The sequence below is a fragment of the Pezoporus flaviventris genome, unplaced genomic scaffold (assembly GCF_033815535.1).
Source record: "Pezoporus flaviventris isolate CSIRO_AGI_PZ_B2104156 unplaced genomic scaffold, CSIRO_AGI_Pfla_v1 ptg000731l, whole genome shotgun sequence".
NCBI classification, from domain to species: Eukaryota; Metazoa; Chordata; class Aves; order Psittaciformes; family Psittacidae; genus Pezoporus; species Pezoporus flaviventris.
Window position 1 is genome coordinate 22,751 of NW_026893276.1, and position 24,217 is coordinate 46,967.

General features: G+C 65.1%; 1 protein-coding gene across 1 annotated transcript; it reads right to left on the reverse strand.

The window, feature by feature from the left end:
* Positions 1-82: 82 nt before the first annotated feature.
* Positions 83-22,490, reverse strand: HCFC1 (host cell factor C1). Its single transcript, XM_061444209.1, is given in 36 exon segments — positions 83-213; positions 426-489; positions 926-1,211; positions 1,213-1,251; positions 1,921-2,106; positions 3,242-3,376; positions 3,636-3,753; positions 4,777-4,880; positions 4,883-5,091; positions 6,299-6,593; positions 6,626-6,664; positions 8,065-8,102; positions 8,105-8,120; positions 8,180-8,232; positions 8,319-8,484; positions 8,561-9,679; positions 9,682-9,723; positions 10,008-10,225; positions 10,307-10,448; positions 10,535-10,677; positions 10,747-10,966; positions 11,392-11,496; positions 11,581-11,814; positions 12,498-12,692; positions 13,751-13,911; positions 14,390-14,462; positions 14,630-14,844; positions 16,128-16,290; positions 16,292-16,308; positions 16,513-16,619; positions 16,720-16,804; positions 17,360-17,568; positions 17,660-17,820; positions 19,389-19,537; positions 20,498-20,720; positions 22,472-22,490. Coding segments are annotated over 35 exon segments (5,754 nt in total). The 5' UTR covers positions 20,706-20,720; positions 22,472-22,490; the 3' UTR covers positions 83-173.
* Between the last annotated feature and the right edge of the window lie 1,727 nt (positions 22,491-24,217).

Below are 24,217 nucleotides of genomic sequence, written 5' to 3' on the forward strand. Positions count from 1 at the left end.
GGGCCGGTGGGGGGAGGGGCAGCGAGTACAAAACTTCATCCAGCAACTGCAACAGGTAAAAAAAATCCCCCCCTGCCCCTCTCCCCCCTCCTGCCCCACAGCGGAGCCTGAGCCCCACAGCGGCCTCCGGTCCCTCCCCCCCCCCACTATGGGGCAGGGGCCCGCGGGGTCCTTCACTGCCCTTCGGCCTTCGGCTTCTTTGGAGCGGATTTCCTGGGGGGGAGGGGGTAGAGATGTGGGGCTGCTCCATAGCGATACCCCACAGCCATGGCAGGGCTGCCCCGTAGCCCAGCCCCACACACCCCACGGCTTGGCCAGGCCCATTTCTCCTGCCCCACAGCAAGACCCCCAGTGCCCCAACCCAGCCCCAGAGACACCCCCATAGCATCCCCCCAGGCCCCATAGATCCCCCCGATCCCACTCACAGGTCGGGGGAAGACAGCGGGCGCTTGCTGGCGGGTTTGGCCCCGGCTCCGTCCTTGCTGGACTCTGTGGGGCAGAGGCGGGAATTGGGGGGTGATGGGGGGGCACCTCTAGCCCCACAAGTCCCATCACAGCAAGAGCTGCAGCCCCACAAGTTGCGGCCACGTCCCCTGTGGTGATGCTCTCACCCCCTGCACCCAGCCCCATGGCTGCCCCTGTGGGGCAGGACCATAGGGTCCCATCACCCACCTGCATAGCAGGCACACAGCCCTTTAGTACCCACACCACTGCCCAGCCCCATACATGTGGGTCAGCCCCGTAGGGCCCCGTCACCCACCTGCATGGCATGCCCATAGACCTGTGGGACCCACACCGTAACCCAGCCCCATACACGTGGGTCAGCCTCCCAGGGTCCCATCACCCACCTGCACGGCAGGCCTGCAGCCCCACAGGACCCACACCAGAGCCCAGCCCCGCACGTGTGGGGCAGCCCCGCACTCACCCTGCAGCCACCGCACCTGCGTGGCGGGGCCGTAGCCCTTGTCGTTGCGGGCGGCGATGCGGAAGATGATGGCGGGTTTGGTGCTGTGGTCGATGTGCGCCGTGGCCAAGCTGCCGGCGGGCACCAGGCAGGAGGGGCTGGGCCCGCAATAGACCCGCATGAAGGCGAGCGGGGCCGGGCCCCCGCCCCCCCCCGCGGCACCGGCACCGGAGCCCCCCCGGGGCTCGGCCGCGCCGCCGGCGATCGCCAGGTAAACCGAGTACTCCAGGATGCGCCCGGACGTCACCGGACGGCGGCTCCCACGTCAGGTGCGCCCCGTCCGGGCTCTGCGGGCACAGGGGGCAATGGGGGTGATGGGGGTGATGGGGCAATGGGGGTAATGGGGGTGATGGGGGTGATGGGGGCGATGGGGGTAATGGGGGTGATGGGGGTAATGGGGGTGATGGGGGTGATGGGGGTAATGGGGGTGATGGGGGTAATGGGGGTGATGGGGGTGATGGGGGCGATGGGGGCGATGGGGGTGATGGGGGTAATGGGGGTGATGGGGGTGATGGGGCAATGGGGGTAATGGGGGTGATGGGGGTGATGGGGGTGATGGGGGTAATGGGGGGTAATGGGGGTGATGGGGCAATGGGGGTAATGGGGGGCAATGGGGATAATGGGGGTAATGGGGGGTAATGGGGGTGATGGGGCAATTGGTAATGGAGACAATGGGGCAATGAGGGTAATGGGGGCAATTGGGGTAATGGGGGGTAATGGGGGGCAATGGGGATAATGGGGGTAATGGGGGGTAATGGGGGGCAATGGGGGTAATGGGGGGTAATGGGGGGCAATGGGGATAATGGGGGCAATGGGGGTGTTGGGGACACAGTCAGAAGGATGTGTTTGGGGCCAACCCCCTGATTGTGGGGGTTGGTTGAAGCTGTGGGTCACGCTATGGGGCAGGAAGCAGGTCTCTGTGGGGCAGTGCCACGGGGCAGGCCGTGGGTCGGTACCTTGCTGATGCGGATGGCGCAGGGCGCGCCCGGGTACCCGGGCAGGCAGGTTTTGAAGGCCGCCAGCTCGGAGAAGGCGCCGCGGCCGCACACGTTCACCCCGGCCACGCGGAACTTGTACGCGGTGCCCGGCTGCAGCTCCTGGCGCCGCAGCTGGGAATGGTCCGGGACGCCCCCGGCCTCGTCCTGCGGGGGCACGAGGCGTGGGGCACCCATAGGGACCCACAGGGACCCCCGGCATCCAGAGGGACCCAGAGGGACCCCCAGCACTCACAACACCCATAGGGACCTACAGCACCCACAGGGACCCCCAGCATCCAGAGGGACCCAGAGGGACCCCCAGCACTCACAACACCCATAGGGACCTACAGCACCCACAGGGACCCCCAGCATCCAGAGGGACCCAGAGGGACCCACAGCACTCACAACACCCATAGGGACCTACAGCACCCACAGGGACCCAGAGGGACGCCCAGCACTCACAACACCCATAGGGACCTACAGCACCCATAGGGACCCACAGGGACCCCCAGCATCTAGAGGGACCCAGAGGGACCCCCAGCACTCACAACACCCATAGGGACCTACAGCATCCAGAGGGACCCCCAGCACCCACAGGGACCCAGAGGGACCCCCAGCACTCACAACACCCATAGGGACCTACAGCATCCAGAGGGACCCCCAGCACTCACAACACCCATAGGGACCTACAGCACCCATAGGGACCCACAGGGACCCCCGGCATCCAGAGGGACCCAGAGGGACGCCCAGCACTCACAACACCCATAGGGACCTACAGCACCCACAGGGACCCCAGCATCCAGAGGGACCCAGAGGGACCCACAGCACTCACAACACCCATAGGGACCTACAGCACCCACAGGGACCCCCAGCACCCACAGGGACCCAGAGGGACCCCCAGCACTCACAACACCCATAGGGACCTACAGCATCCAGAGGGACCCACAGCACCTACAGGGGCATCCAGCATCCATAGGGACCCATAGGGACCCCCAGCACTCACAACACCCATAGGGACCTACAGCATCCAGAGGGACCCCCAGCACCCACAGGGACCCAGAGGGACCCCCAGCACTCACAACCACCAAAGGGACCTACAGCACCCATAGGGACCTCAACACCAGGACCCACAGCACCTACAGGGGCATCCAGCATCCATAGGGACCCACAGCACCCACAGGGACCCCCAGCATCCACAGCACCCATAGGGACCCAGAGCACCCACAGGGGCACCCACAGCACACACAGGGACCCAGAGCACCCATAGGGACCCATAGACACCCCTAGGACCGCAGGGCACGCACGTCGGTGGCGGCGCGTCCTCGGGGGGCAGGAAGTAGTGCGTCACCATCATGGAGGTGCCCTTGATGACGCCCACGTCGAACCATTGGTTCTCCTTCTTGAGCAGCGCCTTCGGGGGGGGCGGCTCCTGCTTCTGCACCCCAGGACCCACAGAGACCCACAGTGACCCATAGGGACCAACAGTGACCCCCAGGGACCCACAGCGACCGATACAGACCCAGATCTGCCCCGTAGGGACCGATATCTGCCCCACAGTAACCCCTAACTGCCCCATAGTGACCCATAAGTGCCCCATGGTAACCCACAGCTGCCCCATAGCCACCCCATAGTGACCCATAACCAGCCCTTGTGCCCCACAGCTGCCCCCCAGTGACCCCGCAGCCCCCTCTCACCACGGAGACGCTCTCGATGCCATTGGCCACCTCTGCCAGGGCCGCGGCCGCCTGCAGCTTGGCCGGGCTGGTGCCCACCACGGGCGGGGGGGCACGAAGGCGCTGGGGGGGGCCAGGCCTGGGGGGGGGTCAATGGGAGACAACGGGAGTCAATGAGGCTCAATGGGGCCCAATGTGGTCAATGGGGCGCAGTGGGGCTCAACAAGATCAATGGGATCAATGTGGCTCAATGGGGGTTAATGGGATCAATGGTGTCAATGAGGATCAATGGGGCTCAATGGGAGTCAATAGGATCAGTGGGGCTCAATGGGGTCAATGGGCCTCAATGGGAGTCGATAGGATCAATGGGGCTCAATGGGGGTTAAAGGGATCAATGGTGTCAATGAGGATCAATGGGGCTCAATGGGAGTCGATAGGATCAGTGGGGCTCAATGGGCCTCAATGGGAGTCGATAGGATCAGTGGGGCTCAATGGGCCTCAATGGGAGTCGATAGGATCAGTGGGGTCAATGGGCCTCAATGGGAGTCGATAGGATCAATGGGGCTCAATGGGGGTTAAAGGGATCAATGGTGTCAATGAGGATCAATGGGGCTCAATGGGAGTCGATAGGATCAGTGGGGTCAATGGGCCTCAATGGGAGTCGATAGGATCAATGGGGCTCAATGGGGGTTAAAGGGATCAATGGTGTCAATGAGGATCAATGGGCCTCAATGGGAGTCGATAGGATCAGTGGGGCTCAATGGGGTCAATGGGAGTCGATAGGATCAGTGGGGCTCAATGGGGTCAATGGGAGTCGATAGGATCAGTGGGGCTCAATGGGCCTCAATGGGAGTCGATAGGATCAGTGGGGCTCAATGGGCCTCAATGGGAGTCGATAGGATCAGTGGGGCTCAATGGGCCTCAATGGGAGTCGATAGGATCAGTGGGGCTCAATGGGGTCAATGGGAGTCGATAGGATCAGTGGGGCTCAATGGGCCTCAATGGGAGTCGATAGGATCAGTGGGGCTCAATGGGGGTTAAAGGGATCAATGGTGTCAATGAGGATCAATGGGCCTCAATGGGAGTCGATAGGATCAGTGGGGCTCAATGGGGTCAATGGGAGTCGATAGGATCAGTGGGGCTCAATGGGGTCAATGGGCACTCACCGTCGCTGGGGGCTCCGCTGGCGGCCCCCACCTCTCCCAGTCCATTGCTGTCGGTGCCGGGGGGGTCGTTGAGGCTGTCGGCGGGGGCCAAGGCCTCGGTGGGGAGCTGGGGGGGGGCCGGGGGGGGCGGCGGCGCCGGGGGGGTGCCGGGGGGGCGGCCTCGAGCTGCTGCTGCTGCTGCTGCTGCACCAGCGCCGCCAGGTCCTGCTGAGTCAGCACAATGGGGATGGGCCCCCCCGCGCCCTCGGGCACCCCCAGCTCGGGGGGGGCCCCCCCGGGCTCCGCGCCGCTGTCCAGGGGCTCCGCCGTGCCTGCGGGACAGGGGGGATGAGGTAAGGGACCTGGGGGCGGGATGTGGGGTACGGGGTACAGCGTATAGGGATATGGGCTAGGGGATGTGGGATATGAGGTATATGGATTTGGGATATGGGATGTGGGATATGGGATACAGGATATAGGAATATGGGATGTGGGATATGAGGTATATGGGTATGGAATATGGCATGTGGGATACGGGAATACGGGATGTGGGATATGAGGTATATGGATATGGGATGTGGGATATAGGAATACGGGATACAGGGTATAGGAATATGGGATGTGGGATATGAGGTATATGGATTTGGGATATGGGATGTGGGATATGGGAATATGGGATACAGGGTATAGGGATACGGGATGTAGGGTGAGAGATACGGTAATACACGATACATGGTACAAGGATACTGCAATATGGCATACGAGATAAAGGGATGTGGGATATGGGGGTCCCAAGCCCACCCTGCCCATGTGCCACCCCCATGGAGACATTGTCCACTATGGTCTCCCCATATCACCCCTGTATCCCCATGATGTCCCATATCCCAAGTGTCCCCAGTGTCCCCATACCCTCATGGTCCCTGTATCCCCATGGTACCCCCATAGCACACCCGTACCCCCCATAGCACCCCTGTACCCCCCATGCCCCCTGTACCCCCATAGCACCCCTGTACCCCCATAGCACCCCTGTACCCCATAGCACACCCGTACCCCCCATAGCACCCCTGTACCCCCATGCCCCCCGTACCCCCCCTGTACCCCCATGCCCCCCTGTACCCCCCATAGCACCCCTGTACCCCCATAGCACCCCTGTACCCCATAGCACCCCTGTACCCCCATGCCCCCCTGTACCCCCCATAGCACCCCTGCATCCCCATAGCACCCCTGTACCCCCATAGCACCCCTGTACCCCCATAGCACCCCTGTACCCCCATGCCCCCCTGTACCCCCATGCCCCCCCTGTACCCCCATAGCACCCCTGTACCCCCATGCCCCCCTGTACCCCCATGCCCCCCTGTACCCCCATAGCACCCCTGTACCCCCATAGCACCCCTGTACCCCCATAGCACCCCTGTACCCCCCATAGCACCCCTGTACCCCCATAGCACCCCTGTACCCCCCCGTACCCCCATGCCCCCCTGTACCCCCATGCCCCCCTGTACCCCCATGCCCCCCTGTACCCCCATGCCCCCCCCTCACCCAGCACCGCGTGCTGGGCCGCCTGCAGCACCGCCTGGAGCGCCAGCGCCTGGGCCTGGGCCTGGGCCTGGGCCTCCTCGGTGGCCGCCGCCGCCGCCGCCTCTGCGGCCGCCGTCACCGCCAGCTCCTCGGGGCTGAGCCCCGGCACCACGAGCGCCCCCGCGCCCCCCCCAGCAGCTCCGGGGGCAGCGCCGCCGCCGCCCCCCCCCCCGCCGCCGCCCTCGGCCCCCCCCGGCAGCACCACCACGGCCAAGGGCTCCGGGGAGCCCGGGGGGGGCGCGGGGGGGCCCCGCTGCTGCTGGGGGGAGGGGTGATGCTGGGGGGGGCGGGGGGGTCCGGGGGGGGCTCCGTCAGCGAGGAGATGCTCTAAAGGGGGGGAGGGGAAGAGGAGGTTAAAGGGGGGCGGACGGGACCCCACAGACATCAGTGACCCCCCCATGGTCCTCTATGACCCCCAGCCTCCATCCCCAGTGAGGCCCCCAAAGCCCCTTTCTGCCCCCCCACAGAGCTCCATAGACTTAATGCACTCCCATAGAACTCTATAGACCTTAATGCACTCCCATAGAACTCCATAGACCTTAATGCAACCCCATAGAACTCCATAGACCTTAATGCACCCCCATAGAACTCTATAGACCTTAATGCACTCCCATAGAACTCTATAGACCTTAATGCACCCCCATAGAACTCTATAGACCTTAATGCACTCCCATAGAACTCCATAGACCTTAATGCACCCCCACAGAACTCCATAGACCTTAATGCACCCCCATAGAACTCCATAGACCTTAATGCACCCCCATAGAACTCCATAGACCTTAATGCACTCCCATAGAACTCCATAGACCTTAATGCACCCCCATAGAACTCCATAGACCTTAATGCACCCCCATAGAACTCTATAGACCTTAATGCACTCCCATAGAACTCCATAGACCTTAATGCACCCCCACAGAACTCCATAGACCTTAATGCACCCCCATAGAACTCCATAGACCTTAATGCACCCCCATAGAACTCCATAGACCTTAATGCACCCCCATAGAACTCTATAGACCTTAATGCACTCCCATAGAACTCCATAGACCTTAATGCACCCCCACAGAACTCCATAGACCTTAATGCACCCCCATAGAACTCCATAGACCTTAATGCACCCCCATAGCCCTTACTGCCCCCCCACAGAACTCCATAGACCTTAATGCACCCCCATAGCCCTTTCTGCCCCCCCCACAGAACTCCATAGACTTAATGCACCCCCATAGAACTCCATAGACCTTAATGCACCCCCATAGAACTCCACAGACCTTAATGCACCCCCATAGCCCTTACTGCCCCCCCACAGAACTCCATAGACTTAATGCACCCCCATAGAACTCCATAGACCTTAATGCACCCCCATAGCCCTTACTGCTCCCCCACAGAACTCCATAGACCTTAATGCACCCCCATAGCCCTTACTGCCCCCCCACAGAACTCCACAGACTTAATGCACCCCCATAGAACTCCATAGACCTTAATGCACCCCCATAGCCCTTACTGCCCCCCCACAGAACTCCATAGACCTTAATGCCCCCCGCATAGCCCTTACTGCCCCCCCATAGAGCTCCACAGCCCTTAATGCCCCCCCCATCCCAATGTGCCCCCATAGCCTTTACTGACCCCCACTAGAGCTCAATAGCCCTTAATGCCCCACCTTGGTCCTCTATGACCCCCCCCCACCATCCCCAATGCTCCCCCCCCCCGTGTCCCCAGGCCCCCCTCACCGGCAGGGCGGGTGCTGGCACCGGTGTGGCCGCGGTGACGTGGTGACGGCGCGGGGCTGGGGGGGCCCCGTGGTGCTGGGCCCGGGGCTGGGGGTGCCCGGGGGGGGGCCCTCACCAGGGGGGGTGGCTCCGACTCCCCTTGTCCATTGGCGGCCGCTGGGGGGGGTTCTATGGGGACACACACACATGGAGGTCAGCTGGGGTCACGGTGCCCCCCCCCCTCCGTGGTGCCGCCCCCATGGCGCTGCCGTCACCTGGGTTGGTGCCGATGGCGGCGGTGACCGTGGTGGCCGTGGGGGTCGTCCCGGTCTCATGGGTCTCACAGGGGGGGTTGGAGCAGGCAGGGGGGGGCCCCTCGGGCACTGTCCCTGTCACCGCGGTGGCGCTGGGGGGGGGGAGCCGGGGCTGGTGCCGGTGGTGCTGGTGCCGGCAGTGCCCGCGTCGTGGCTCTCGCACGGCTGCGACGCTGTGGCTCCGGTGGCCGTGCTGGTGGTGCCGGTGCCGTGCGCCTCGCAGGGGGGGCTGGAGCAGGGCCCCACCGCCATGGTGGTGGTGGTGGTGGTGGTGGTGCCAGTGCCGTGCGCCTCGCAGGGGGGTTGGAGCAGAGCCGGGACGCGGTGGTGGTCACCGTGTTGGTGGTGCCGGTCTCGTGGGTCTCGCAGGGGGGATTGGAGCAGGGCTGCGATGCCACAGCCATGATGGTGCTGCTGGTGGTGCCGGACCCATGGGGCTCACAGGATGCGGTGGAACACGGCTGGGACGCAGTGACCACGGTGGTGGTGGCCGTGGTGGTCGTCCCCATCTCATGCTGGGGGTCGGAGCAGGGCCCCGTGGCCATGGTGGTGGTGGCCGTGTTGGTGGTGCCGGTCTCATGGGTCTCACAAGGGGGGTTGGAGCAGGACCCCGCCGCCATGGTGGTGGTGGCGGTGTTGGTGGTGCCGGTCTCATGGGTCTCACAAGGGGTGGTTGGAGCAGGGTCCCATTGCCATGGTGGTGGTGGCGGTGTTGGTGGTGCCGGTCTCATGGGTCTCACAAGGGGGTTGGAGCAGGGCCCCGCTGCCATGGTGGTGGTAGCAGTGTTGGTGGTGCCGGTCTCATGGGTCTCACAAGGGGGGTTGGAGCAGGGCCCCGCTGCCATGGTGGTGGTGGCGGTGTTGGTGGTGCCGGTCTCATGGGTCTCACAAGGGGGGTTGGAGCAGGGTCCCGCTGCCATGGTGGTGGTGGCAGTGTTGGTGGTGCCGGTCTCATGGGTCTCACAAGGGGGGTTGGAGCAGGGCCCCGCTGCCATGGTGGTGGTGGCGGTGTTGGTGGTGCCGGTCTCATGGGTCTCACAGGGGGGGTTGGAGCAGGGTCCCATTGCCATGGTGGTAGTGGCGGTGTTGGTGGTGCCGGTGTCGTGGGTCTCACAAGGGGGATTAGAGCACGGCCCCGTGGCCATGGTGGTGGTGGCGGTGTTGGTGGTTCCGGTGTCGTGGGTCTCGCAGGGGGGGTTGGAGCACACCAGGGTCACGGTGCCGGGGTCGGGCTCGGTGCCGCCTGGTGCCGGTTGCTCGGCCGTGGGCGATGCCAGGATGGACACAGGGAGGTCGGGCACCGGCTGCGCCTCAACCCCCCCCCGGGGGCCGTGATCAGCGTCACTTGGGTGGGGGGGGCCACGGGCTGGGGGCAGTGGTGATAGGGTCAATGAGGAGACCCCCATTGGCACCGAAACCCCCATTGCCACCAGTGCCCCCATGGCCACCAGCACCCACATTGCCACCAGCACCCACATTGCCACCCAGGGACCCTATTGCCACCAGCACCCCCACTGCCACCAGCGCCCCCATTGCCACCAGCGTCCCCATTGCCCCCCATCCCAAGGCCACCCCCAGCCCACCACCTCCCCATGCCCCGCTCCATGGTGCCCGACGATGCCCCGCAGGCTCCCCGCGGTGCCCCCTCACCTGCATGGTGATGGTGGGGGTGCCGAGCGCGCCGGTGGCCGTCACCGTGCTCTGTGCCGCGGACACGGTGATGGCGGCGGGGTTCAGGACCTGGCTCGACAGCGTCGCGATGGTGCCCAGCGTGGTGATGGGGGTGGCAAGCGAGGCCGTGGCACTGTGCCCCCCCGCGCCCGCCAGGCTGGTGGACACCGTCCCCGTCACCGTGCCCAGCGTGGTGACCCTATGGGGACGCAATGGGGTCAATGTGGGGCTGGGAGAGGGTGGTGATGGCGGGGGGGGGGGCAGTGGGGCCGTGCACTCACCGGTGGTGCCCTTCACCACCAGCGTGGTGACCGTGGGCTTGACGGCAGAGACGGTGACGGGGGTCACCAGGCGGACCCCCCCCATGGGCACCGTGCGCAGGATGGTGCCCGGCTGCCCCGGGGCGCCCTTGAGGACCACCTGGGGGGAGCACAACCAGAGAGGGGATGATGGGGGGTGCTCAGGGGACACGGGGGGATCCCCATGGCCACGGCCCCCCCTTTTACCTGCGTCACCCCTTGCTGGCCGTGCCCGGTGCCCAGCTTGGGCACCGCGGTGATGATCTTGGCCGGGGTGCCCGTGCCCGACGTCATCACCTTGGTGGTGATGATGGTGATGGGGGACTTGATGCCGGGGCTGCTGGTGACACCTGGCGGGGGATGACATGGGGTCAGCGCCGGCACCGGGGGGGCAATGGGAAGGGGGTGTCCCCACTCACCGGTGGCCCCCGCCTGGGTGATGATGGCCGACATGGGGATGGTCTTGATGATGGTGGTGGTGCCGGGCTTGGTGGTGCTGGGGGAGACGCTGCTGATGCCCAGCAGCGTGGGCTTGGCCGCGGCGGCGCCGGCCTGGCTCGTGCTCAGCAGCGTCGTGGGCTTCCCATCGCCGGACGTCACCAGCTTGAGGATGGTGCCCGCCGGCAGCGGGCCCTTGGTCTGTGGGGGGGCACGGGGGGGTCATGGGGGCTATGGGGACAAAAGGGGGTGATGGGGACAAGAGGAGAATGGGGGCGATGGGGACAAAGGGGGGTGATGGGGACAGGAGGGGAATGGGAACAGGGAGGGATGGGGACAGGGGGGAATGGGGATGGGAGGGATGGGGGCAATGGCGATGGGGGGGAATGGGGACGGGGGGTCATGGGGGGCAATGGGGACAAAGGGGGTGATGGGGACAGGGTGGGAATGGGGGAGATGGGGATGGGGGGAACGGGGGGAATGGGGATGGGGGGTGATGGGGACTGGGGGAATGGGGACAGAGGCGGATGGGGACAGGGGGTGGTGGGGACACCGGGGCCATGGGGTTCCCGGGGCCATGGGGACACAGGGGTCAGGGGGCCAGGGGTGCCATGGGGGGGTCCCACCTGGATGATCTGGGTGACGGGGCCGGTGGACGCCTGCCCGGTGACGGCCGAGCTCTGCACCGGCTTCGTCTGCACCACGGACATCACCTTGCCCAGGTTGGAGATCTGGGGGGGGCAGTGGGGTCAGACCCACCCACCGAGGCTTGGAGGGGTCCCCCCACACTGGGTGTCAATGGGGGGGGCACTCACCAGGGCGCTGCCCCCCGGCACGGAGATGGGGCTCTTGACCAGGGTGATGGTCTTGGTGACCCCCCCCACCACGGTGGTCACCACCTGGGCCTGGTGCTGCGCCACCGTCACCGCGCCCGACTTGTGCACGGTGATGATGGGGCGCGCGGGGGGGGGGTTGGTGGCCGCGGCCCCCCCCGACGTCCCCACCTGCGCCGCCGCCGTCTTCAGCATCCGCGTGGCCGGGTTGGTCACCTGCAGCGGGGGGCAATGGGGGGACCATGGGGAGAGTGGTCCCCATGGTGGTGGGACAAAGGGAGACACCATGGGGACAATGGGGACACCATAGGGACAATGAGGACAATGGGGACAGTGGGGACACCATGGGAACACCACAGGAACACCATGGGGACAATGCGCACAACGGGGACAGTGTGGGGACAATGAGGACACCATGGGAGCACCAAGGGGACAATGGGGACACTGGGGACATCATGCGGACAACGGGGACAGTGGGGACACCATGGGAACACCATAGGAACACCATGGGGACAATGAGGACAATGGGGACACCATGGGACAATGGGTTAGGGGGACACAGAACATAGAACGTAAAATACAAAACACAGTATATGCAATATAGGACATGGAGTAGGGATATATGGGGTATACAACACGGGAATACAGTGTATGGGATGTAGGATAAAGCATGTGAGTTTGGAATATTGGGTGTGGGATACGGGATATGGGCTATGGGGCACGGGGACGTGGTGATACGGGTCATGGACCACAAAACATGGGCAGATGGAGACGAAGGAATATAGGGACAATGGGAACAGTGGGACGTGAGGGACATGAGAAGGGGAGCCAGGGAATGGGGGGACAGGGGATGAGGGGCACACAACGGGATGGGGACACCGGGGGGTCCCCGCTCTCACCATGACGGGGGCCGAGGCCACCTTGACGCTGGGTGGCAGCGAGGGGGTGCCGGGGGTCACGGCCACCGTCTTGACGATGGTGGCGCCGGGGGGGACGCTCAGCACCGCGGGCGCCGCGGGGGGGATCTTCTGCGTGGCGGCGGCAGCGGCGGCCAGGGCGGCCATGCCGGTGAGCTGGGGGGAGCTGCCCAGCACCTGGGGGGCACGGGGTCAGCACCGCCCCCGGCACCCCAATGCACCCCCAGGACCCCAATGCACCCCCACGACCATAACGCCCCCTCAGGACCCCAGTGCACCCCCAGGAGCCCAATGCAGCCCCCAGGACCCCAATGCACCCCCATGACCCCCATGCAGCCCCATGACCCCAATGCATCCCCAGGACCCCAATGCACCCCCATGACCCCCATGCACCCCCATGACCCCAATGCATCCCCATGACCCCAATGCAGCCCCCAGGACCCCAATGCATCCCCATGACCCCAATGCCCCCCATGACCCCAATGCATCCCCATGACCCCAATGCACCCCCATGACCCCAATGCCCCCCCATGACCCCAATGCATCCCCATGACCCCAATGCAGCCCCCATGACCCCAATGCACCCCCATGACCCCAATGCCCCCCCATGACCCCAATGCACCCCCATGACCCCAATGCAGCCCCATGACCCCAATGCACCCCCATGACCCCAATGCCCCCCCATGACCCCAATGCACCCCCATGACCCCAATGCATCCCCATGACCCCAATGCAGCCCCCATGACCCCAATGCACCCCCATGACCCCAATGCGGCCCCCATGACTCCAATGCACCCCCATGACCCCAATGCACCCCCATGACCCCAATGCACCCCCATGACTCCAATGCACCCCCATGACCCCAATGCACCCCCATGACTCCAATGCACCCCCATGACTCCAATGCACCCCCATGACCCCAATGCACCCCCATGACTCCAATGCACCCCCATGACCCCAATGCACCCCCATGACCCCAATGCAGCCCCCATGACCCCAATGCACCCCCATGACCCCAATGCGGCCCCCATGACTCCAATGCACCCCCATGACCCCAATGCACCCCCATGACCCCAATGCATCCCCATGACTCCAATGCACCCCCATGACCCCAATGCATCCCCATGACCCCAATGTCTCCCCCCATGACCCCAATGCACCCCCATGACCCCAATGCAGCCCCCATGACCCCAATGTCCCCCCCCATGACCCCAGTGCACCCCTTCCCCCCTCACCGTGCCCTGGGGACTCTGGCCCGGCACCACCATGCGCACGCCGGGCAGGGACGTCACCGTCACCGGGGCCTTGCCGGGGGGCCCGGCCGAGCGCACCGTCACCAGGGGGGCGCCGGCTGCCGCCGCGGGGGGGCCGGTCACCTTCAGCACCGCCGGCACACCTGGGGGGGAAGGGGGGGCTCAGGGCGGGGGGGGGGGGGGGAGGGACAGGAACACACCCCCCCCGGGTCCCTCCTGTCCCTTTATCCCTGTACCCCCATATCCCCCCATCCCCATGTCCCTCTATGCCCCCCATACCCCTCCATTACCCCCATATTCCCCTATTCCCCCATGTTCTTCTATACCCCCCAATCCCGCATATCAGTCTACACCCCCATATCCCCCTATATATCGCTCCACATTCCTCTATTGTCCCTATATCCCCTCATATCCTCCTACATCTCCACGCCCTTCTATCCCACGTCCCTATACCCCTATATCCATTCATCCACCCTCTGTATATCCCCCTATCCCCCCGCAACTCCCCCATATCCCCTTATGCCCCCATAACCCCCTATCCTTCCATCCGCCCCCGTATCCCCCCATGCCCCCCCTCCTCCTCATATCGCCCCCACATCCCCTATCTATCTCCCCCCTTACCGGTGGCTCTGGCCGCCGCTCCCCCCGCGCCGGCGGCGGCTCCGGCGGGGGCCGGGTTCCCTGCGGGCAGCACCTGCAGGGCTCCCCCAGCGGAGGGCGCTGCTGCCCCCGCGCCGCCGCCGCTGTTGGTGCCGGCTGCGGCCGCTGGGGGCGCTGCTGCGGCGGCGCTGTTGGCGCTGGGCGGTAGCAGCGTGAGCCCCGCGGGCGGTACCAAGGGCGGCGGCGGCGGGGGGGGGGCGGCGCGGGCGGCCCCGGGGCGGCGGCGGCGGGCGCGGGGCTCTTGGGGGGGTTGGCGGGCACGGAGGGCACGGGCGCGGGCGCGGGCGCGGCGGGCAGCTCGTAGCGCTGCAGCTGCAGCAGGTAGGAGTCGGCCGTGGGCACCGCGCCCCAGCTCACCTCCAGCGACGTGGTGTTGGCGCGGACCAGCTGCACCCGAGCCGGAGCGGGGGGGCGCTCTGCGGGGGGGCACAGCGGGGTGAGGGGGGTACGGGGGGGGCAAGGGGGGGGGAGCAACTGCAACCAATGGGGATGGGGGGGGGAGCAACTGAAACCAATGGGGATGGGGGGGGAGCAACTGAAACCAATGGGGATGGGGGGGGAGCAACTGAAACCAATGGGGATGGGGGGGGGATGGGGGGGCAATGGGGGGGGGAGCAACTGAAACCAATGGGGATGGGGGGGCAATGGGGGGGAGCAACTGCAACTAATGGGGATGGGGGGGATGGGGGGGCAATGGGGAAGGGGGGAGCAACTGCAACCAATGGGGATGGGGGGGAGCAACTGAAACCAATGGGGATGGGGGGGGAGCAACTGAAACCAATGGGGATGGGGGAGGATGGGGGGGCAATGGGGAGGGGGGGGACCAACTGAAACCAATGGGGATGGGGGGGGGATGGGGGGGCAATGGGGGGGGAGCAACTGAAACCAATGGGGATGGGGGGGCAATGGGGGGGAGCAACTGCAACTAATGGGGATGGGGGGGCAATGGGGAAGGGGGGAGCAACTGTAACCAATGGGGATGGGGGGTTATGGGGGGGCAATGGGGAGGGGGGGGACCAACTGAAACCAATGGGGATGGGGGTTATTGGGGGGCAATGGGGAGGGGGGACCAACTGTAACCAATGGGGATGGGGGGGCAATGGGGAGGGGGGCACAACTGTAACCAATGGGGATGGGGGGGCAATGGGGAGGTGGGGGACCAACTGCAACCAATGGGGATGGGCGGGGGATGGGGGGGCAATGGGGACGGGGGGGACGGGGGAACCAATGGGGAGGGGGGAGCCCCAAGTGTAACCAATGGGGATGGGGGGGGCGCAACTGTAACCAATGGGGATGGGGGGTGTACGGGGAAACCAATGGGGAGGGGGGAGCCCCAACTGTAACCAATGGGGAGATGGGGGGTACGTGGGAACCAATGGGGAAGGGGGAGCCCCCACTGTAACCAATGGGAATAGGGGTCCTGGGAATAACCAATGAGGAGGAAGAATTCCTGAGACCATCCAATGGGGATGGGGGCACCCCTGGGTGTAACCAATGGGGATGGGGGGGATCCTGGGGGTAACCAATGAGGATGGGGAATCCCTGAGAGCATCCAATGGGGACAGGGATCCGTAAATGCAACCAATGGGGAGGAGGGATCCCCGAGTGTACCCAATGGGGATGAGGGAGCCCCAAGTGTATCCAGTGGGGATGGGGGTGCCGCTGGGGGCACCCAATGGGGCCGGGCCCCCGCGCTCACCGGTCTCCAGGTACCAGAGGTCCTTGCAGCAGACCTGGTTGTTCCAGGCCTTGCGGTACCCGTCCCGCCCGCTCCAGATGTAGAGCCGGGTGGCGATGGCCACGGCGCAGTGCCCGGCGCGCGCCCGCGGCACGTTGTCCTCCAGCGTGTCCATGACGATTGGGCTCCCAGGCCATGGAGTCTGCGGGGCACCGGGGGGGTCAGGAGGGCGCTTGGGGGGGGTGAAGGTGGGTTTGGGGTGTTTTGGGGTATTTCAGGGTGTTTTGGGGGTATTTTGGGGTACTTCAGGGTGTTTTGGGGGTATTTCAGGGGTATTTGGGGATTTTTCAGGGATATTTTGGTGCGTTTCAGGGGTGTTTCGGGGTGGTTTTGGGCAGTCCCATACCCAGGTTGAGGCAGGCCAGCGTGTTTGTGCACTTCCACTCCTTCTCGTGCGTCGCCACCTTCACGTCGTCCATGACAAGGGGCACCCAGCCCCCAAACACGTACATCCTGGGGGATGGGGGGAGAGCAATGGGGTCAGGGGGGCCTGGGGAGGGGGCTGGGGTCCTGGGAGGCAGAGGAGGGGGGTTCAGGGCCCCCCTGGCCTCACTTGTTGCCGATGGTGGTGGCTGAGTGGAGGCTGCGCGGTAACGGGGCCACCCCGCTGAGGCTGGGCTTGTTCCACGTCAGCGTCTCTGCAGCAGGGACAGCAATGGAACCAATGGAATCAATGGAACCAATGGCATCAATTGCACCAGCAACATCAATGGCATTAACAGCACCAATGGAATCAAGAGCACCAATGGCATCAGTGGCATCAATGGCACCAGCAACATCAATGGCATTAACAGCACCAATGGAATCAATAGCACCAATGGCATCAGTGGCATCAATGGAACCAGCAACATCAATGGCATTAATGGCACCAATAGCATCAATGGAACCAATGGCATCAATGGCATCAACGGTACCAGTAGCATCAATGGTACCAGTGATGCCAATAGCACCAATTCTATCAATGGCACTGATGGTACCAATGGCACCAATGGCATCAATGGCACTGATGGTACCAATGGCACTGATGGTACCAATAGCAGCAATGGCATCAATGGCACTGATGGTACCAGTAACACCAATGGCATCAATGGCACCGATGGTAGCAATAGTACCAGTGACGGCAACGGCACCTATGGCACCAATTACAACGGCACCGATGAGGAGCCGGCCCCAAAGCGCGTTGCCCCCCTCACCGATGTCCAGTGTCCAGAGGTCTCCCAGGCGGCAGCCGCTCATGCCGCCGTAGATGACGAGGCGCGAGCGCCGCGCCGCGCGCTCCGTGTACACCACGGCCGTGTGGGACTCGCGCGGCGGCGGCAGCACCCCGTAGGTGATGGGGATGTCCCAGGCCAGCACCCCGGAGCCGGCGCGCAGCTCCAGCACGTACAGGTCATTCAGGTACCTGTGGGGCAGGGGAGGGAGGGATGGACGCGGTCCCCGGTGGCTGTGGGGGGACGGGGCAGGCGTGGGGCGCGCCGGGGGCCCCCCCTCACCGGGGGATGTTGTTCTTGGGGTCCTCGCTGTCGTTGGCCAGCCCCCCGAACAGGTAGCACTTGTTGCCCACCAGCGAGAAGCTGTGGCCCAGGCGCGGGCACGGGGGGGGCCCGTTCTTGGGGGTCTTCGCCTTCAGGCGCTTCCATTCCCAGCGGCTCGCCTGGGGGGGTGTGGGATAGGGGCAGTCCCAGATTCTATGGGGCAGCCCCAACTGCACAGGAACAACCCCTGCACCATAGGAACCACCCCCAGCCCCATAGGAACAACCCTTGAACCATAGGAAACCCCCCCCCAGCCCCATAGGACCCCATAGCAAGACATGGACACCCCCGTAACAGCACTGACACCCCCATAGCGACAACAATTCCTTATAACGATGGTCCATAAAAATAGCAATCCTCCCACAGCGACCCCCCCCATAGCTACAGCGACGCTCCCCATAGCGACCCCATAGTGACACTGACACCCCCCCAATGACCACCCTCCCCATAGTGGCAGTAACCCCCCAGGCCCATAGCCCAGCACCACATCTGCAGCTCTGAGGTCAATGCTGTACTTGCCATACTCCACCAGCCCCATAGCACACCCCATAGCTCTCTATAGCCCCATAGCTCCCCATAGCCCCCTACCTGCAGCTCATAGAGGTCGTTGCTGTACTTGCCGTACTCCACCAGCCCCACAGCACACCCCATAGCTCCCCATAGCCCCCTACCTGCAGCTCATAGAGGTCGTTGCTGTACTTGCCGTACTCCACAGCCCCACAGCACACCCCATAGCTCCCCATAGCCCCATAGCTCCCCATAGCCCCCTACCTGCAGCTCATAGAGGTCGTTGCTGTACTTGCCGTACTCCACCATCCCCACAGCACACCCCATAGCTCTCTATAGCCCCATAGCTCCCCATAGCCCCCTACCTGCAGCTCATAGAGGTCGTTGCTGTACTTGCCGTACTCCACCAGCCCCATAGCACACCCCATAGCTCTCTATAGCCCCATAGCTCCCCATAGCCCCATAGCTCCCCATAGCCCCCTACCTGCAGCTCATAGAGGTCGTTGCTGTACTTGCCGTACTCCACCAGCCCCATAGCACACCCCATAGCTCTCTATAGCCCCATAGCTCCCCATAGCCCCATAGCTCCCCATAGCCCCCTACCTGCAGCTCATAGAGGTCGTTGCTGTACTTGCCGTACTCCACCAGCCCCATAGCACACCCCATAGCTCTCTATAGCCCCATAGCTCCCCATAGCCCCATAGCTCCCCATAGCCCCCTACCTGCAGCTCATAGAGGTCGTTGCTGTACTTGCCGTACTCCACCATCCCCACAGCACACCCCATAGCTCTCTATAGCCCCATAGCTCCCCATAGCCCCCTACCTGCAGCTCATAGAGGTCGTTGCTGTACTTGCCGTACTCCACCAGCCCCATAGCACACCCCATAGCTCTCTATAGCCCCATAGCTCCCCATAGCCCCATAGCTCCCCATAGCCCCCTACCTGCAGCTCATAGAGGTCGTTGCTGTACTTGCCGTACTCCACCAGCCCCATAGCACACCCCATAGCTCTCTATAGCCCCATAGCTCCCCATAGCCCCATAGCTCCCCATAGCCCCCTACCTGCAGCTCATAGAGGTCGTTGCTGTACTTGCCGTACTCCACCAGCCCCATAGCACACCCCATAGCTCTCTATAGCCCCATAGCTCCCCATAGCCCCATAGCTCCCCATAGCCCCCTACCTGCAGCTCATAGAGGTCGTTGCTGTACTTGCCGTACTCCACCATGCCGCCGAACACCAGGAGCCGGGTCCCGTCGCAGACGAAGCCGTAGGCGGCGCAGCCGGGGGGGATGTCCCCGCGCACGGCCGGGATGAACCATTGGTTGGTGGCTGCGGGGGGAGGCGGGGTCAGCCCCGCCCATGGCCCCGCCCACTGGGACATCCGCCCCCCCCCCCCAACCCCAGTGGGGTCATCCCGGGGCCCCCCATTGGCACCCCCTCCCCCTCTACCCACTGACACCCCCCCATTGACCAAGCCCATTGTCACCCCCATTGACACCCCTACTGATAACCCATTGACACCCCTACTGATACCCCATTGACACCCCTACTGATACCCCATGGACGCCCCCCCCCCCCGTTCCCAGCCCTATTGATACCCCACTGACACCGCTATGGGACCCCCATGCTGACACCCCACTGATGCCCCCATTGCTGGCCCATTGACCCCCCAGTTGATCTCCCCATTCATGCCTCATTAATGCCCCACTGACACCCCCTTTGCCACCCCATTGATATCTCATTGCTATCTTCATTCACTGTGCCATTACCAGCCCATTGACTCCCTATTGATTCCCCCATTGACGACCCATTGCCACCTCCACTGATGCCCCATTAAACCTGATGCCCGTTACCCCCCATCGATACCCCATTACCGCCCAATGCCCCCCCACTGTCACCCCAATTGATGCCCCATTAACACCTCGTTGATGCCCCCATTACCACCCACCAGTGATATCCTATTACCCCACTGCCCCCCAATAGTGCCCCCATGCTGATGCCCCATTACTCCTCTGTTAATGCCCTATTAACATCTCATTGATGCCCCTATTATCACCCCCCATTGATGTCCCATTACCAACTCCATTATCACCCCGCATTGCCACCTCCACTACCCCCCTTATCACACCCCATTGCTGCCCCATTACCCCCCATTGCCACCTCAATTACCCCCCCATTATTACCCCCATTGCTGCCCCATTACCAACCCCATTACCCCCCATTATCACACCCCATTACCCCCCCATAATGACACCCCATTCCCCCCACTGCCCCCCTATAGCCGCTCACCGGTGTTGTAGACGTGCAGCTCATCCACGATGCCCTCGTTGCCCCCCCCGAACACCACGATCAGCTCCTTTATGGCCACGGCGCGGTGGCCATGGCGCGGCCGCGGCACCGGCCCCGACCAGCCCAGGACCCGCTTCCAGCGCGGCTGCAAGCGCGGGGGGGCCGCGGCGGCGCGCGGGGGGGAGCCCCCCCGCCCGGGGGCCGCCATCAGCCCCTCGAGCACCTGCGGGAGGGGGGTGGACGGGGTCAGGAGCCCCCCATTGACACCCCATAATGACCTCCCCCCATAGAAACCCCCCATGCAGATCTCCCCCAAGACCCCCATAGACCCTCCATAAACCCCCCCTACAAACCCCCACCAGTGACCCCCCCATGGCCACCTTCATAACCCCCACCATAGACCCTATGGAGACCCCCCCCCAAAGAGACAATGACCCCCCATAAAGACCTCCCCATAGCGACCCCCTCAATGACAATGGTACCCCCACAGCGGCAATAGCCCCCCCCATAAACCCCCCTTAAAGTGCCAATTCTCCCTATACTAATTGCACCCCCCCTTTACTCGAACGCCCCCTGGGGGTCAATTCCCTGCTCCCCACACTGCAATTAACCACAATTAATGCCCCCTTTACAACTACCCGGGGGGGGGCAATTACCGCTCTTCCATCCACAACTACCCCGGGGGGGGCAATTAACGCCTCCTCCACTGCAACCACCCGGGGGGGGCTCTGGACATCGCAATTCCCCCCCCACTCCCCCCGCCACCGCAATTGCCCCCCCCCCCCGGGGCATTTCCATGCATTCACACCCCCCCCCCCCCATCACCACAATGGACCATTCCCCCCGCCCCCCACCAATTGCCCCCCCGTCCATTGCCCCTCCCCCGGCCTCCCCCACCCCCCTACCACCCCCCCCCCCCGCCCATGGGAGCCGCCATCTTGTCTTGTAGCCGCCCTGGCGGAAAATGGCGGCGGCCGCCTCGCCCCCCCGCCGCTCACCGCTGACCCCTCCCGGCTCCCGGCCGCCCCCTGCCGCCGCGCCGGCTCCGCCGCCCCCCCACGCACGCCGCCGGTCGCTGCCCGAGGCTCGGAGCGGGCCCGCAGCGGCGCTGCCGTTGGCCGCGGGCGCCCTCACGCCGCGCTGGGAGCCGCCATCTTGCGCCTGTGTCCAAGCGGCGGCTCCGCTTCCCCGCCCGCGCGGGGCAGGGCGGACGGCCAATGGGGGCGGGGCTACGTCAGGACACGCCCCCTCGATCCCCGGGCGGCGCCATCTTTGGGTTGGGAGTAGGGGGGGCGAACGGGCGCCGCCATCTTGGGCTCACAGATTTGGGGGCGGGGGGGGGGGGAGCCCCTCAAACCGCTCCCCCCCCACGACGCCCTCCGGCGCGGGACTGCAGGGCCCGGTACCGGCGCGGCGCCCCCGAGTAGCCCAGCCCCTCAAACGGGTCGTGACCCCCCCCTTCCTCCGCCATTTACCCCCCCCGGCGCTCCCCTTTACCCCGAGCCTCGTCCCAGGCAGCCCCGCGCTGTACGGAGCGCTCAGCCCGCCGTGGGCGCCGCCATCTTGGCCGCCTCTCCCCTACCCCGCTTCCTCCATAACCGCTCCCTGCTCGGCACCGGGGTCTCCCCCACCCCCGGTTCCCTCGGGTTTTAACGCCCCACCCCCCCACCCCCCGTTGCCGTTTTAAGGCCTCCGGGCCCCGCTGAGCGCGGACGGGAGCGCGGACACCGCCGCCTCCCTCTGCCCCCCACCGCCGCTCCGTACACACAGGAAGGCGGCCGGAGGGACCCGGATGTCTGCGCAGCGCGGCGCCATGACAGCCCCTTATCCCCTCCCAAGATGGCGGCCCCCGGGGCCGAGACGAGGACCCGGATGTGGGCACCATGGCAACGCGGGTGGCGCACCCCAAGATGGCGCGGCCCGCTCGGCCCTTCCCCCCACCCCGCTCCCGGCCGCGGCACCTCCCGCCCTCACCGGGTGCGGCCCCGCGAACGGGCCGGCTCCAAGGCTGCGCTCCGGTACCCGGATGCGCGGAGGAGGGGAGGGGGGTCACAAAGATGGCGGCGCGCTGCTCGGAGATGGGGGGAACCAAGATGGCGCCGCCGGTTCCCGGATCTTCCTCCTCCTCCGCCTCTTCCTCCTCCTCGGAGCGCGGGCAAGATGGCGGCGCCTGCCCGGGGCGGGAGGGGATGTGGGCCCGCGCCCCCCGCCCCCCCACCACGCCCCGCTCCTTGCCCCGTGCACCCCCCTCGGGCAAGGCCCGGATGCGGCGGCCCAAGATGGCGGAGGCGGCCGCGGCTGCCCAATATGGCGGCCGCCGCGGGACCCGGATGCGGCCGCTCTCCGCTGCGCGCCGCTCCCGCCCCGCTCCGCACCTGCAGGCACCGGCCGCGCGCGGGCACCGGGCGCCGCCTCCTCCCGCCGCCGCCGCTCTCTCGGGGACGCCGCCGCCGCTCCCAAAGGCCGAGACGGGCCCGTCCGCAGCGGCGACTACAGGCGCTTGGGAGCCGCCATTTTGGACGCGTCTCCTCCACCCGGCACAAAGATGGCGCTTCCCGGGACCCGGATGATGGCGCCTAACGGCTTGGGCGCGCAGCGCGCATGCGCCCTGGCGGCACGGGCGGGGCGGCGCTTGCGCGTTGCTTCCGTTACCCCTCCCCGCAGAGCCCGCTCCTCCTGCCGCGCATGCGCGCTGCGCTCCCGCAATGATGGTTTTTGGTCAAAGTCCCTGATTTGGGCGGGTTTTGACCCAAATCCGCCCCGCGGCGCTCCGCGGGTGGGGGAGGGGAGGTGCAAATGGGTGCAAGGAGCGTTCCCCCCGTCATGGCCGCGCCCTCTGCTGGCCGCCATCTTGGCGGACGAGGGCTCCCCCTCCGTGACCCCAGGCCAGGTCCCTGCCCTGGGAGGGTCACGTGGGGACGAGGTTTGGGGGGCGGGGCAATGCACCCCACAGATACCCCCCATTCCTCCCCCGCCCCATTCGCAACCGGGACCCGCAGATCCCTCTTCAATGGGGCTGGGCAGCCCCCAGACCCCCCGGTGCCACCGGCGGCGCCATGGGCACCAATGGGATCAACGGCTCCGGCTCCAGGCGCTTCCCCTTTAAGAGCAGGCTCCGCCCACGCCGCCATCTTGAGCGTGGCGAACCGTGTCGCGGCCGCCATATTGAGCGTGGATCAAGCGGGACAAAAAAGGGGCGGTGCCGCGCTCCTCGCGATGACGTCATTGCGGCCGTGACGTCACAGCCGCCGGGACACCCCGGTGACTACTCAGGGAGAGCGGAGGGTGAGGGATGCGGTGACGTCACACACAGGACGCGGTGTCATCACACCTGGGATGCGGTGACGTCACACACAGGATGCGATGTCATCACACCTGGGATGCGGTGACGTCACACACAGGATGCGGTGTCATCACACCTGGGATGCGGTGACGTCACACACAGGATGCGGTGTCATCACACCTGGATGCGGTGACGTCACACACAGGATGCGGTTCATCACACCTGGGATGCGGTGACGTCACACACAGGATGCGATGTCATCACACCTGGGATGCGGTGACGTCACACACAGGATGCGGTGTCATCACACCTGGGATGCGGTGACGTCACCCCCGCCCCCCCAGGGGTCGGCTGGGATCCATTGGTCCCCAATGGAAGCTCTGCCTCCCCCACCCACCGCGGGGGGGAGGGGTCCATGTGGGGGTGTCCAATAAAGC